The sequence below is a fragment of the Phyllobates terribilis genome, unplaced genomic scaffold (assembly GCF_046119375.1).
Source record: "Phyllobates terribilis strain yellow unplaced genomic scaffold, ASM4611937v1 Scaffold_10__3_contigs__length_209671492, whole genome shotgun sequence".
NCBI lineage: Eukaryota > Metazoa > Chordata > Amphibia > Anura > Dendrobatidae > Phyllobates > Phyllobates terribilis.
In genome coordinates this window covers 200288684-200304805 of record NW_027362770.1, presented here as the reverse complement: position 1 = coordinate 200304805, position 16122 = coordinate 200288684, and the positions used below count along the sequence as shown (strand labels likewise).

At 42.7% G+C, this 16122-nt stretch overlaps 1 protein-coding gene across 1 annotated transcript in view; it reads right to left on the bottom strand.

The window, feature by feature from the left end:
• Nucleotides 1-16122, bottom strand: part of SOX5 (SRY-box transcription factor 5) — a 581616-nt gene that overhangs the window by 7984 nt on the left and 557510 nt on the right. Inside the window, exons 13-15 of the mRNA XM_073650528.1 lie at nt 10377-10488; nt 9675-9848; nt 3603-3819 (exon numbers count right to left, since the gene is read on the bottom strand). Of these exons, the coding sequence (XP_073506629.1) occupies nt 3603-3819; nt 9675-9848; nt 10377-10488 (503 nt within the window). The remainder of the gene's footprint in view (nt 1-3602; nt 3820-9674; nt 9849-10376; nt 10489-16122) is intronic.

Sequence of the window (16122 nt, the reverse complement as noted above, 5' to 3'; positions counted from 1 at the left end):
ATAGATAATAGATAGATAATAGATAGATGATAGATAGATGATAGATAATAGATAGGTGATAGATAATAGATAGATGATAGATAATAGATAGATAATAGATAGATAATAAATAGATAATAGATAGATGATAGATAGATGATAGATAATAGATAGATAATAGATAGATAGATAATAGATAGATGATAGATAATAGATAGATAATAGATAGATGATAGATAGATGATAGATAATAGATAGGTGATAGATAATAGATAGATAATAGATAGATAATAGATTATAGATAATAGATAGATAATAGATAGATGATAGATAATAGATAGATAATAGATAGATGATAGATAGATAATAGATAGATGATAGATAATAGATAGATAATAGATAGATAATAGATTATAGATAGATAATAGATAGATGATAGATAATAGATAGATAATAGATAGATGATAGATAGATAATAGATAGATGATAGATAGATGATAGATAATAGATGATAGATAGATGATAGATAATAGATGATAGATAGATGATAGATAATAGATAGATGATAGATAATAGATAGATGATAGATAGATAATAGATAGATAATAGATAGATGATAGATCGATGATAGATAGATGATAGATAGATAATAGATAGATGATAGATAATAGATAGATAATAAATAGATGACAGATAATAGATAGATGATAGATAGATAATAGAGAGATGATAGATAATAGATGATAGATAGATAATAGATAGATAATAGATAGATGATAGATAGATGATAGATAATAGATAGATGATAGATACTAGATAAATAATAGATAGACGATAGATAGATAATAGATAATAGATAGATAATAAATAGATAGATAATAGATAGATGATAGATAGATAATAGATAGATAATAGATAGATGATAGATAGATGATAGATAATAGATAGATGATACATAGATGATAGATAGATAATAGATAGATGATAGATAATAGATAGATAATAGATAGATGATAGATAATAGATAGATAATAGATAGATGATAGATAGATAATAGATAGATAATAGATAGATGATAGATAGATAGATAATAGATGATAGATAGATAATAGATAGATAATAGATAGATAATAGATGATAGATAGATGATAGATAGATGATAGATAATAGATAGATAATAGATAGATGATAGATAGATGATAGATAGATGATAGATAGATAATATATGATAGATAATAGATAGATGATAGATAGATGATAGATAATAGATAGATAGATGATAGATAATAGATGATAGATAATAGATAGATGAAAGATAATAGATAGATAATAGATGATAGATAGATAATAGATAGATGATAGATAATAGATAGATGATAGATAATAGATACATAATAGATAGATAGATGATAGATAATAGATAGAGAATAGATAGATGATAGATAGATGATAGATAATAGATAGATGATAGATAATAGATAGATAATAGATAGATAGATAATAGATAGATAGATGATAGATAATAGATAGAGAATAGATAGATGATAGATAGATGATAGATAATAGATAGATGATAGATAATAGATAGATAATAGATAATAGATAGATAATAGATAGATAGATAATAGATAGATGATAGATAGATGATAGATAGATGATAGATAGATGATAGATAGATGATAGATAATAGATAGATGATAGATAATAGATGATAGATAATAGATAGATGATAGATAATAGATAGATGATAGATAATAGATAGATAATAGATGATAGATAGATAATAGATAGATGATAGATAATAGATAGATGATAGATAATAGATACATAATAGATAGATGATAGATAATAGATAGATAATAGATAGATGATAGATAATAGATAGATGATAGATAGATAATAGATAGATAATAGATAGATGATAGATAGATAATAGATAGATAATAGATAGATGATAGATAATAGATAGATAATAGATAGATGATAGATAGATAATAGATAGATGATAGATAATAGATAGATAATAGATAGATGATAGATAATAGATGATAGATAGATGATAGATAATAGATGATAGATAATAGATAGATGATAGATAATAGATAGATGATAGATAATAGATAGATGATAGATAGATAATAGATAGATAATAGATAGATGATAGATAATAGATAGATAATAGATAGATGACAGATAATAGAGAGATGATAGATAATAGATGATAGATAGATGATAGATAATAGATAGATGATAGATAGATGATAGATAGATAATAGATAGATGATAGATAATAGATAGATAATAGATAGATAATAGATAGATGATAGATAATAGATAGATGATAGATAGATAATAGATAGATAATAGATAGATAATAGATAGATGATAGATAGATGATAGATAATAGATAGATGATAGATAATAGATAGATGATAGATAGATGATAGATAGATAATAGATAGATAATAAATAGATAGATAATAGATAGATGATAGATAATAGATAGATAATAGATAGATGATAGATAGATGATAGATGATAGATAGATGATAGATAATAGATAGATGATAGATAGATGATAGATAGATAATAGATAGATAATAAATAGATAGATAATAGATAGATGATAGATAATAGATAGATAATAGATAGATGATAGATAGATGATAGATAATAGATAGATGATACATAGATGATAGATAGATAATAGATAGATGATAGATAATAGATAGATAATAGATAGATGATAGATAGATGATAGATAATAGATAGATAATAGATGATAGATAGATAATAGATAGATGATAGATAATAGATAGATGATAGATAATAGATACATAATAGATAGATGATAGATAGATGATAGATAATAGATAGATAATAGATAGATGATAGATAGATAATAGATAGATAATAGATAGATGATAGATAGATGATAGATAATAGATAGATGATAGATAATAGATCGATGATAGATAATAGATAGATAATAGATAATAGATAGATGATAGATAGATGATAGATAGATAATATATGATAGATAATAGATAGATGATAGATGATAGATAATAGATAGATAGATGATAGATAATAGATGATAGATAATAGATAGATAGATGATAGATAATAGATAGATGATAGATAATAGATAGATAATAGATGATAGATAGATAATAGATAGATGATAGATAATAGATAGATGATAGATAATAGATAGATAGATAGATGATAGATAATAGATAGATAATAGATAGATGATAGATAGATGATAGATAGATGATAGATAATAGATAGATAATAGATAGATAGATAGATGATAGATAATAGATAGATGATAGATAATAGATAGATAATAGATAGATGATAGATAGATGATAGATAGATAATATATGATAGATAATAGATAGATGATAGATAGATGATAGATAATAGATAGATGATAGATAATAGATAGATGATAGATAATAGATAGATAATAGATGATAGATAGATAATAGATAGATGATAGATAATAGATAGATAATAGATAGATGATAGATAATAGATAGATGATAGATAATAGATAGATGATAGATGATAGATAATAGATAGATAATAGGTGAGAGATGAGGGTGTCTCCGCACCCCACGTTGAAGTACTGCCTCATCTCCTGTCGCCGGCTCCTCATTATCGCCTTGTATTCCCCGATCCGCAGCTTCTTGCCGTCCACCAGACAGGTGCGCTTGGGCCGCGGCTTGTACTTGTAGTCCGGGTACTTCTCCAGGTGCTGCTTGCTGAGCCGCGCCTGCTCCTCGTAGTACGGCTGCTTCTCTAGATTGGTCATGGCTTTCCAGCGTGATCCTGAAACATGGAAATATCTCATCATCTCTCTGCAGAAGAGACGCGGGCCCTGGTGGCGGCACTACTGACACACATGGCCAGCGGTACTACCACTAACAGCCACGTCCAGTACAACCGCCAACATCTACAGATATTAACGTGCATATAGGACTACTACCATCATAACTCTATAGGAGTACATACAAAACTGCAGCTAATGACAACCAAACATTAATCTAATATATATAATCGTCTTATCCCGTCTGTCTGTCTGTCTGTCCAGGAAATCCCGCGTCGCTGATTGGTCCGGCCGCGGCCAATCAGCGATTTTGGCGCCAAATTTAAACACCGCTCTGCTGATGGGTCGCGGCAGCCGAGTCGATGTGTCTGCACTTGTTACATTGTTTCTGGAGTCGCTGTTTAGTTTCTGCACTTGTTACATTGTTACTGGAGTCGGTTTAGTTTCTGCACTTGTTACATTGTTTCTGGAGTCGATGTTTAGTGTCTGCACTTGTTACATTGTTTCTGGAGTTGGTTTAGTTTCTGCACTTGTTACATTGTTACTGGAGTCGGTTTAGTTTCTGCACTTGTTACATTGTTTCTGGAGTCGATGTTTAGTGTCTGCACTTGTTACATTGTTTCTGGAGTTGGTTTAGTTTCTGCACTTGTTACATTGTTACTGGAGTCGGTTTAGTTTCTGCACTTGTCACATTATTTCTGGAGTCAATGTTTAGTTTCTGCACTCGTTACATTGTTTCTGGAGTCGCTGTTTAGTGTCTGCACTCGTTACATTGTTTCTGGAGTCGCTGTTTAGTGTCTGCACTCGTTACATTGTTTCTGGAGTCGCTGTTTAGTGTCTGCACTCGTTACATTGTTTCTGGAGTCGATGTTTAGTGTCTGCACTTGTTACATTGTTACTGGAGTCGATATTTCTGCACTCGCTACATTGTTTCTGGAGTCGATGTGTCTGCACTTGTTACATTGTTTCTGGAGTCGCTGTTTAGTTTCTGCACTTGTTACATTGTTTCTGGAGTCGCTGTTTAGTGTCTGCACTTGTTACATTGTTTCTGGAGTCGATATTTCTGCACTCGCTACATTGTTTCTGGAGTCGATGTGTCTGCACTTGTTACATTGTTTCTGGAGTCGATGTTTAGTGTCTGCACTTGTTACATTGTTACTGGAGTCGATATGTCTGCACTCGTTACATTGTTTCTGGAGTCGCTGTTTAGTTTCTGCACTTGTTACATCGTTTCTGGAGTCGCTGTTTAGTTTCTGCACTTGTTACATTGTTACTGGAGTCGGTTTAGTTTCTGCACTTGTTACATTGTTTCTGGAGTCGATGTTTAGTGTCTGCACTTGTTACATTGTTACTGGAGTTGCTGTTAAGTGTCTGCACTTGTTACATTGTTTCTGGAGTTGGTTTAGTTTCTGCACTTGTTACATTGTTACTGGAGTCGGTTAAGTTTCTGCACTTGTTACATTGTTTCTGGAGTCGATGTTTAGTGTCTGCACTTGTTACATTGTTTCTGGAGTCGATGTGTCTGCACTTGTTGCATTGTTTCTGGAGTTGGTTTAGTTTCTGCACTTGTTACATTGTTACTGGAGTCGGTTTAGTTTCTGCACTTGTTACATTATTTCTGGAGTCAATGTTTAGTTTCTGCACTTGTTACATTGTTTCTGGAGTCGCTGTTTAGTGTCTGCACTTGTTACATTGTTTCTGGAGTCGCTGTTTAGTGTCTGCACTCGTTACATTGTTTCTGGAGTCGATATGTCTGCACTCGCTACATTGTTTCTGGAGTCGATGTGTCTGCACTTGTTACATTGTTTCTGGAGTCGATGTTTAGTGTCTGCACTTGTTACATTGTTACTGGAGTCGATATGTCTGCACTCGTTACATTGTTTCTGGAGTCGCTGTTTAGTTTCTGCACTTGTTACATTGTTTCTGGAGTCGCTGTTTAGTGTCTGCACTTGTTACATTGTTACTGGAGTCGATGTTTAGTGTCTGCACTTGTTACATTGTTACTGGAGTCGATATGTCTGCACTCGTTACATTGTTTCTGGAGTCGCTGTTTAGTTTCTGCACTTGTTACATTGTTTCTGGAGTCGCTGTTTAGTGTCTGCACTTGTTACATTGTTTCTGGAGTCGCTGTTTAGTGTCTGCACTTGTTACATTGTTTCTGGAGTCGCTGTTTAGTGTCTGCACTCGTTACATTGTTTCTGGAGTCGATATGTCTGCACTCGCTACATTGTTTCTGGAGTCGATGTGTCTGCACTTGTTACATTGTTTCTGGAGTCGCTGTTTAGTTTCTGCACTTGTTACATTGTTTCTGGAGTCGCTGTTTAGTGTCTGCACTTGTTACATTGTTACTGGAGTCGATGTTTAGTGTCTGCACTTGTTACATTGTTACTGGAGTCGATATGTCTGCACTCGTTACATTGTTTCTGGAGTCGCTGTTTAGTTTCTGCACTTGTTACATTGTTTCTGGAGTCGCTGTTTAGTTTCTGCACTTGTTACATTGTTTCTGGAGTCGCTGTTTAGTGTCTGCACTTGTTACATTGTTTCTGGAGTCGCTGTTTAGTGTCTGCACTCGTTACATTGTTTCTGGAGTCGATATGTCTGCACTCGCTACATTGTTTCTGGAGTCGATGTGTCTGCACTTGTTACATTGTTTCTGGAGTCGATGTTTAGTGTCTGCACTTGTTACATTGTTACTGGAGTCGATATGTCTGCACTCGTTACATTGTTTCTGGAGTCGCTGTTTAGTTTCTGCACTTGTTACATTGTTTCTGGAGTCGCTGTTTAGTGTCTGCACTTGTTACATTGTTTCTGGAGTCGATGTTTAGTGTCTGCACTTGTTACATTGTTACTGGAGTCGATATGTCTGCACTCGTTACATTGTTTCTGGAGTCGCTGTTTAGTTTCTGCACTTGTTACATTGTTTCTGGAGTCGCTGTTTAGTGTCTGCACTTGTTACATTGTTTCTGGAGTCGCTGTTTAGTGTCTGCACTTGTTACATTGTTTCTGGAGTCGCTGTTTAGTTTCTGCACTTGTTACATTGTTTCTGGAGTTGGTTTAGTTTCTGCACTTGTTACATTGTTACTGGAGCCGTTTAGTTTCTGCACTTGTTACATTGTTTCTGGAGTCGCTGTTTAGTTTCTGCACTTGTTACATTGTTTCTGGAGTCAATGTGTCTGCACTTGTTACATTGTTACTGGAGTTGATGTTTACTGTCTGCACTTGTTACATTGTTTCTGGAGTCGCTGTTTAGTGTCTGCACTTGTTACATTGTTACTGGAGTCGGTTTAGTTTGTTCACTTGTTACATTGTTTCTGGAGTCGCTGTTTAGTGTCTGCACTTGTTACATTGTTTCTGGAGTCGGTTTAGTTTCTGCACTTGTTACATTGTTTCTGGAGTTGGTTTAGTTTCTGCACTTGTTACATTGTTTCTGGAGTCGTTGTTTAGTGTCTGCACTCGTTACATTGTTTCTGGAGTCGCTGTTTAGTTTCTGAACTTGTTACATTGTTTCTGGAGTCAATGTGTCTGCACTTGTTACATTGTTACTGGAGTTGATGTTTACTGTCTGCACTTGTTACATTGTTTCTGGAGTCGCTGTTTAGTGTCTGCACTTGTTACATTGTTTCTGGAGTTGGTTTAGTTTCTGCACTTGTTACATTGTTACTGGAGTCGGTTTAGTTTCTGCACTTGTTACATTATTTCTGGAGTCAATGTTTAGTTTCTGCACTTGTTACATTGTTTCTGGAGTCGCTGTTTAGTGTCTGCACTCGTTACATTGTTTCTGGAGTCGATGTTTAGTGTCTGCACTTGTTACATTGTTACTGGAGTCGATATGTCTGCACTCGTTACATTGTTTCTGGAGTCGCTGTTTAGTTTCTGCACTTGTTACATTGTTTCTGGAGTCGCTGTTTAGTGTCTGCACTCGCTACATTGTTTCTGGAGTCGATGTGTCTGCACTTGTTACATTGTCTCCGGAGTCGATGTTTAGTGTCTGCACTTGTTACATTGTTACTGGAGTCGATATGTCTGCACTCGTTACATTGTTTCTGGAGTCGCTGTTTAGTTTCTGCACTTGTTACATTGTTTCTGGAGTCGCTGTTTAGTGTCTGCACTTGTTACATTGTTTCTGGAGTCGATATGTCTGCACTCGCTACATTGTTTCTGGAGTCGATGTGTCTGCACTTGTTACATTGTTTCTGGAGTCGATGTTTAGTGTCTGCACTTGGTACATTGTTACTGGAGTCGATATGTCTGCACTCGTTACATTGTTTCTGGAGTCGCTGTTTAGTTTCTGCACTTGTTTCATTGTTTCTGGAGTCGCTGTTTAGTGTCTACACTTGCTACATTGTTACTGGAGTTGATGTTTACTGTCTGCACTTGTTACATTGTTTCTGGAGTCGCTGTTTAGTGTCTGCACTTGTTACATTGTTACTGGAGTCGGTTTAGTTTCTGCACTTGTTACAATGTTTCTGGAGTCGCTGTTTAGTTTCTGCACTTGTTACACTGTTTCTGGAGTCGCTGTTTAGTTTCTGCACTTGTTACATTGTTTCTGGAGTTGGTTTAGTTTCTGCACTTGTTACATTGTTACTGGAGTCGGTTTAGTGTCTGCACTCGTTACATTGTTTCTGGAGTCGCTGTTTAGTTTCTGCACTTGTTACATTGTTTCTGGAGTCAATGTGTCTGCACTTGTTACATTGTTACTGGAGTTGATGTTTACTGTCTGCACTTGTTACATTGTTTCTGGAGTCGCTGTTTAGTGTCTGCACTTGTTACATTGTTACTGGAGTCGGTTTAGTGTCTGCACTTGTTACATTGTTTCTGGAGTCGCTTAGTGTCTGCACTTGTTACATTGTTACTGGAGTCGGTTTAGTTTCTGCACTTGTTACATTGTTACTGGAGTCGGTTTAGTTTCTGCACTTGCTACATTGTTTCTGGAGTCGCTGTTTAGTGTCTGCACTCGTTACATTGTTTCTGGAGTCGGTTTAGTGTCTGCACTCGTTACATTGTTTCTGGAGTCGCTGTTTAGTGTCTGCACTCGTTACATTGTTTCTGGAGCTGATGTTTAGTTTCTGCACTTGTTACATTGTCACTGGAGTCGGTTTAGTGTCTGCACTTGTTACATTGTTTCTGGAGTCGCTGTTTAGTGTCTGTACTTGTTACATTGTTACTGGAGTCGGTTTAGTTTCTGCACTTGTTACATTGTTACTGGAGTCGGTTTAGTTTCTGCACTTGTTACATTGTTTCTGGAGTCGATGTTTGGTGTCTGCACTTGTTACATTGTTACTGGAGTCGGTTTAGTTTCTGCACTTGTTACATTGTTTCTGGAGTCGGTTTAGTTTCTGCACTAGTTACATTGTTTCTGGAGTCGATGTTTGGTGTCTGCACTTGTTACATTGTTACTGGAGTCGGTTTAGTTTCTGCACTTGTTACATTGTTTCTGGAGTCGGTTTAGTTTCTGCACTTGTTACATTGTTTCTGGAGTCGATGTTTGGTGTCTGCACTTGTTACATTGTTTCACTTTTCGGGGTTTCTCTTTTTTTACGTGATCTGCAATGAATTTGCACATTGTCTGTGACTACTGTGGGAGTAATGAGAGAAAGCTGCGCTCTCGGCTCCTGATCAGCAGCCAAACAGTCGGAGGCGATTCCTTCTGTTCCCAATTTCAGGACCGGCTGATTAACACCAGATCTCGGGAGCCTGGAGAACGTCAGCAGCGCTCTCAGGGGACGGCACGAATGTCAGCCGCCGCCAGCGCCGATTCTGTGCCGGATCAGCTGAGACATGTGAATAATGGTGGTTTTCGCACTGGCGGCGACACGTGCGGCTCATTGATGTGGGGGGCGTCGGGGGTGGGGCTCACCTAATATCTTGCTGATGTTGGAGTTGTGCATGTCGGGGAAGGCCTGGAGGATTTTCCTCCGCTCGTCCTTGGCCCACACCATGAAGGCGTTCATTGGCCGTTTAATGTGCGGCTCGCTGCTTCCGCGTCCTCGCGACTCCCGATAGATCCGGGACTCTGACACCCCGGCGCTTCCTGCAGGGAAAAAGATCCAAAGGTCAGTTCGGAGAAGAAAAGGAAAGCGGAGCATGAGGTGCAGGGTGTGAATACTTATGCACTGAGCACGAAATGAGGGGTGTTAATACTTATACACTGAGCGCGAGATGAGGGGTGTGAATACTTATACACTGAGCGCGAGATGAGGGGTGTGAATACTTATGCACCGAGTGTGAGATGAGGGGTGTGAATACTTATGCACTGAGCGTGAGATGAGGGGTGTGAATACTTATACACTGAGCGCGAGATGAGGGGTGTGAATACTTATGCACCGAGTGTGAGATGAGGGGTGTGAATACTTATGCACTGAGCGTGAGATGAGGGGTGTGAATACTTATGCACTGAGCGTGAGATGAGGGGTGTGAATACTTATGCACTGAGCGTGAGATGAGGGGTGTGAATACTTATGCACCGAGGTGAGATGAGGGGTGTGAATACTTATGCACTGAGCATGAGATGAGGGGTGTGAATACTTTAGTACCGAGTGTCGCGCTCCCCCGGTCTTACCGTCGGAGTCTCCGCTCAGGTTGAAGTCCATCATGGTGTGCGCTGTGAGCTTCCCGTCGTCGCTCTGCCGCCCGGCGAGCTGCTGCGAGAGACAATCCAGCGAGGCCTTATCCTGCGGAGACGGAAGCCACAGAGTGAGAACAAGGGAAATAGTCACCGCCGACAATCACTCCCCTCCCCCACATCCGCCAACCAGGAAAAGATGGCCGACAATCGCTCCCCTCCCCCACATCCGCCAACCAGGAAAAGATGGCCGACAATCGCTCCCCTCCCCCACGTCAGATCCACCATACAGGTATAGATGGCCGCCAGCGTCCGGTCCTGAAGCGACAGAGAACACGCTGGACGTGCTTCATTTATAGGTCTCCATTTTTCCAGTAAACGCTCGGCTGCAGAGAGACCACCGGCGAGGATGAAAGTGAAGCCCCCCCATTAACCACTTCTCTCGTTATTACGCCACCATGAATAAATGACAAGAGTGATAATCCCCCTCCCCCATATCTGAAATCTTCTGCAGATAAAGGATCCGCTAACATGTGAGCGAGGGCGTCCAATGGGCACGCGAGGAGCGGGCGATCACCCCGCTCTGATGGCTGCACAGACTGGAATGTAAGTCGCTAATAAACAGATACATTGTATACACGTGTCGTACCACATGGCCACCAGGGGGTGATACTGTGCTCTGTAGAGGGCAAATAGCAGCACTCACTACAGCCGCTACAAACTTCTTCTGCCGGGTGGAGTGGGGTCCGTCTGAATCCTTAGACCCAGGGTAATGGGGGCTGTAATGGGGGCTGTAATGGGGACTACCATGGGGGCTGTAATGGGGACTACCATGGGGACTGCCATGGGGGCTGTAATGGGGACTACCATGGGGGCTACCATGGGGGCTGCCATGGGGGCTGACATGGGGGCTGACATGGGGACTACCATGGGGGCTGTAATGGGGACTACCATGGGGACTGCCATGGGGGCTGTAATGGGGACTACCATGGGGGCTACCATGGGGGCTGCCATGGGGGCTGCCATGGGGGCTGACATGGGGGCTGACATGGGGACTACCATGGGGGCTGTAATGGGGACTACCATGGGGGCTGTAATGGGGACTACCATGGGGACTGCCATGGGGGCTGTAATGGGGACTACCATGGGGGCTACCATGGGGGCTGCCATTGGGGCTGACATGGGGGCTGACATGGGGACTACCATGGGGGCTGTAATGGGGACAACCATGAGGGCTGACATGGGGGCTGTAATGGGGACTACCATGGGGACTGCCATGGGGACTGTAATGGGGACTGCCATGGGGGCAGTAATGGGGACTACCATGGGGGCTGTAATGGGGACTGCCATGGGGGCTGTAATGGGGATTGCCATGGGGGCTGTAATGGGGGCTGCCATGGGGGCTGTAATGGGGGCTGCCATGGGGGCTGCCATGGGGGCTGTAATGGGGACTGCCATGGGGGCTGTAATGGGGACTGCCATGGGGGCTGTAATGGGGACTACCATGGGGGCTGCCATGGGGGTTGACATGGGGGTTGACATGGGGGTTGACATGGGGGTTGCCATGGGGGCTGACATGTGGATGTTCCGACCTTTCCACAAAGCGTGTAGGCAGATGTGTGACTGAGTGACCATAGACGGATGTCCATGCCTGCCAATATGGCTGCCCATGTTTGTAACTTCCAGCAGGAAGGGCAGCTCTGGATCACAAACTGCTGCCCAGGCAGGTGAAATGCTGAGTGGGAATATATATGTAAATGTGTGGGGGTCTTCAGCAATGAATGGAAATCCTTCAGGGGAGAAGTCATAAGCCGGGAGACGCGGGGAGGCGTCAGCAGGAGTTATTACTGGGCGGCTGCCGATATCTTTACCTTTCTGTCATTAGAAAAATAAAATTAAATCATTTTCAGGCCCCGGCGCTCGCACATAATAAGTCAGAGCCGTGCGTGGGCTCTCATTAGCTGGAAGTTATGGCACGGTGACAAACGAGGGAGTGCGACTGCACCGCCATCTATATTACTGACCATCTGTGAAAATACGGCGCGTCGCCATAGAAAACGCACAGCTGGAAACACAGGCAAAGGGCGGCACTAAAGTCTACTACAACAGCCACTAATTACTGACCCGAGCGCGGGACACTAAACACTAACCGAGTGCGAGCGGGTAATACAGGGCGCCCACGCCCGGCCCAGTCACCCCAGGCAGATGGAAACCCCTGGCGTCGGCCCAAAAAGGGAGAAAATGAGAAGTGTGCAGCTACACGAACGTCGGGGATAAATCTGTGCAAATAAAATACTGCAAAACCGGGAACGAGGAGAAACCAAAACTCAAGCAAAAGCATTAATAAAAAAAAGAAAAAACTAAATCTAGAAAAAAAATAAAGAGGAAAGAAATCAATAAACTGAAATATATTTCAGAAAAAAAAAACACAATAAAAAAAACTATTAAAAATGAATTAAGAAAAATATATATATATATAAAAAAAACTAAAGAAATAAAAGGAAACAATGTTATAAACTAACAAGCAAAAATAGAAAAGAAAATGAGAACGTCATCAGAAAAGAATAAATAAAGAAAAAAAATGCAAAGAGAAGCTTTCCATGAGCGCCGGCCATCCTGCCTGGAGGCTTCTGGTGGCCATCTTTGGCGCTCTCCGTGACGCGCGTCGTCGTATCTGACCCTTCACCTGCTCAGGATATTTTGGTAAGAAATGAGAACTCCCCCAATTCACCATTTCTGATGTAGAAGCCCCATGTAAGCAGTTGGGCACCCCATGTAAGCAGTTGGGCACCCCATGTAAGCAGTCAGGCTCCCCATGTAAGCAGTCAGCCACCCCATGTAAGCAGTCAGGCTCCCCATGTAAGCAGTCAGGCTCCCCATGTAAGCAGTCAGGCTCCCCATGTAAGCAGTCGGGCTCCCCATGTAAGCAGTCAGGCTCCCCATGTAAGCAGTCAGGCTCCCCATGTAAGCAGTCAGGCTCCCCATGTAAGCAGTCGGGCACCCCATGTAAGCAGTCGGGCACCCCATGTAAGCAGTCGGGCTCCCCATGTAAGCAGTCGGGCTCCCCATGTAAGCAGTCGGGCTCCCCATGTAAGCAGTCAGGCTCCCCATGTAAGCAGTCAGGCTCCCCATGTAAGCAGTCGGGCTCCCCATGTAAGCAGTCGGGCTCCCCATGTAAGCAGTCGGGCACCCCATGTAAGCAGTCGGGCTCCCCATGTAAGCAGTCGGGCTCCCCATGTAAGCAGTCGGGCTCCCCATGTAAGCAGTCAGGCTCCCCATGTAAGCAGTCGGGCACCCCATGTAAGCAGTCGGGCTCCCCATGTAAGCAGTCGGGCTCCCCATGTAAGCAGTCGGGCTCCCCATGTAAGCAGTCGGGCTCCCCATGTAAGCAGTCGGGCTCCCCATGTAAGCAGTCGGGCTCCCCATGTAAGCAGTCAGGCTCCCCATGTAAGCAGTCGGGCTCCCCATGTAAGCAGTCAGGCTCCCCATGTAAGCAGTCGGGCTCCCCATGTAAGCAGTCGGGCTCCCCATGTAAGCAGTCAGGCTCCCCATGTAAGCAGTCGGGCTCCCCATGTAAGCAGTCGGGCTCCCCATGTAAGCAGTCAGGCTCCCCATGTAAGCAGTCAGGCTCCCCATGTAAGCAGTCGGGCTCCCCATGTAAGCAGTCAGGCTCCCCATGTAAGCAGTCAGGCTCCCCATGTAAGCAGTCGGGCTCCCCATGTAAGCAGTCGGGCTCCCCATGTAAGCAGTCAGGCTCCCCATGTAAGCAGTCGGGCTCCCCATGTAAGCAGTCGGGCAGACACTACACTAAGCTAAACCCTGTGACTCCAGACTACTCTCCGATGTCAGGGCATGCTGGGAGTTGTAGCTCCACACCAGGCTTACACACTGACGGTGCCGGCTACAATCTGGCAGAAAGTCGTGTGGGGAACAGCTGATCTGTATTAAGGGGGATTAGCCGCGGCCACCGCCTGGAATGACTTGAATGTAAAGCCCTCATTCCTGGCCAAGGACAGACCCTGAGCACAATTACTGCGAGGGGCTCATGTGTGACCCCCACTCCTCACGAACATTAATTTCCACAGCCTAAAAATGCATTTATATTGGCCCCCAAGTCCAACTAAAAGCCCGCGCTCAGCGACCAGAGAAGAGCAAACATGATGCCAGCCAGCCTAAATCTGATGGGTTGTCACTGTGGAGGAGGTGGAGGGGGGGGGGTATGTGTGGTGGAGTTGGGGATATGTGTGGAGGAGTTGGGGATATGTGTGGTGGAGTTGGGGATATGTGTGGAGGAGTTGGGGATATGTGTGGAGGAGTTGGGGATGTGTGTGGAGGAGTTGGGGATGTGTGTGGAGGAGTTGGGGATATGTGTGGAGGAGTTGGGGATGTGTGTGGAGGAGTTGGGGATGTGTGTGGAGGAGTTGGGGATATGTGTGGAGGAGTTGGGGATATGTGTGGAGGAGTTGGGGATATGTGTGGAGGAGTTGGGGATGTGTGTGGAGGAGTTGGGGATGTGTGTGGAGGAGTTGGGGATATGTGTGGAGGAGTTGGGGATATGTGTGGAGGAGTTGGGGATATGTGTGGAGGAGTTGGGGATATGTGTGGGGGAGTTGGGGATATGTGTGGAGGAGTTGGGGATATGTGTGGAGGAGCTGGGGATATGTGTGGAGGAGCTGGGGATATGTGTGGGGGAGTTGGGGATATGTGTGGAGGAGTTGGGGATATGTGGAGGAGTTGGGGATATGTGGAGGAGTAGGGGATATGTGGAGGAGATGGGGATATGTGGAAGAGGGGGGACATGTGGAAGAGGTGGAATATGTGGAGGAAGGGGGTATTGTGGAGAATGGGGGATATGTGGGATATGTGGAGGACGGGGGATATGTGCAGGATGGGGGATATGTGGGATATGTGGAGGACGGGGGATATGTGGAGGACGGGGGATATGTGGAGGAGGGAAGATATGTGGAGGAGGGAAGATATGTGGAGGAGGAGAGATATGTGGAGGAGGGGGAGGGATATGTGGAGGATGGAGAAGGATATGTGGAGAGAAGAATATGTAAAAAGGGGGATGTGATGGGGGGTTATGTGAAGCACAGATACGGGAGTGGAGATAGAAGGAGGGATATGTGGAGGGGAGGAGATGGGCGCCGCTGCTGGTGGATGTGGGCGCCGCTGCCCCCTCTGCTTCATAGTAGTCACTTTCCATTAGCTTCTGGTGCGGTGTTAAAGCCTCTTTTGCACGGGGTGGAATTTCTGATTCTTTCAAGAAAGCTTATCTATTTCCATGTGAATTCCCTTCAGCTCGCCGCCATCCCTCATCCACACATGAAAGCGGTGCAGACGGAGCGCGCCATCGCTATTCAGGCTGCAGACAGCGGCTTAAGGGCTTTAAAGTAACGATCCGGAGCAGCAAAACTTCTGTAAGAAGCGGCAAAATAGCAGGAAGTCAAACGTGGTGGGTCCAGATCTACGGATCACTAGTGGGTAACGGCATGCTGGGATCTGTAGTCACTATAGTATTCGTATACAGGGAGTAATAGATTGTAGTCACCTCCCCCCAGTAATGGTTGATAACAGAGAGCAGTAGCTGCAGCAGGAGATCACTTGCACCACATTATACATGTCGTCTTTTATCCTAATTCTATAGATCCATGCTGACAACACTCCCTACATCAAAGTGTTTTATGGCGGGTGTCAGTGCGGGTGTCGGCGGTTCGGGTGACATCTCTGTCATTAGCCGCAG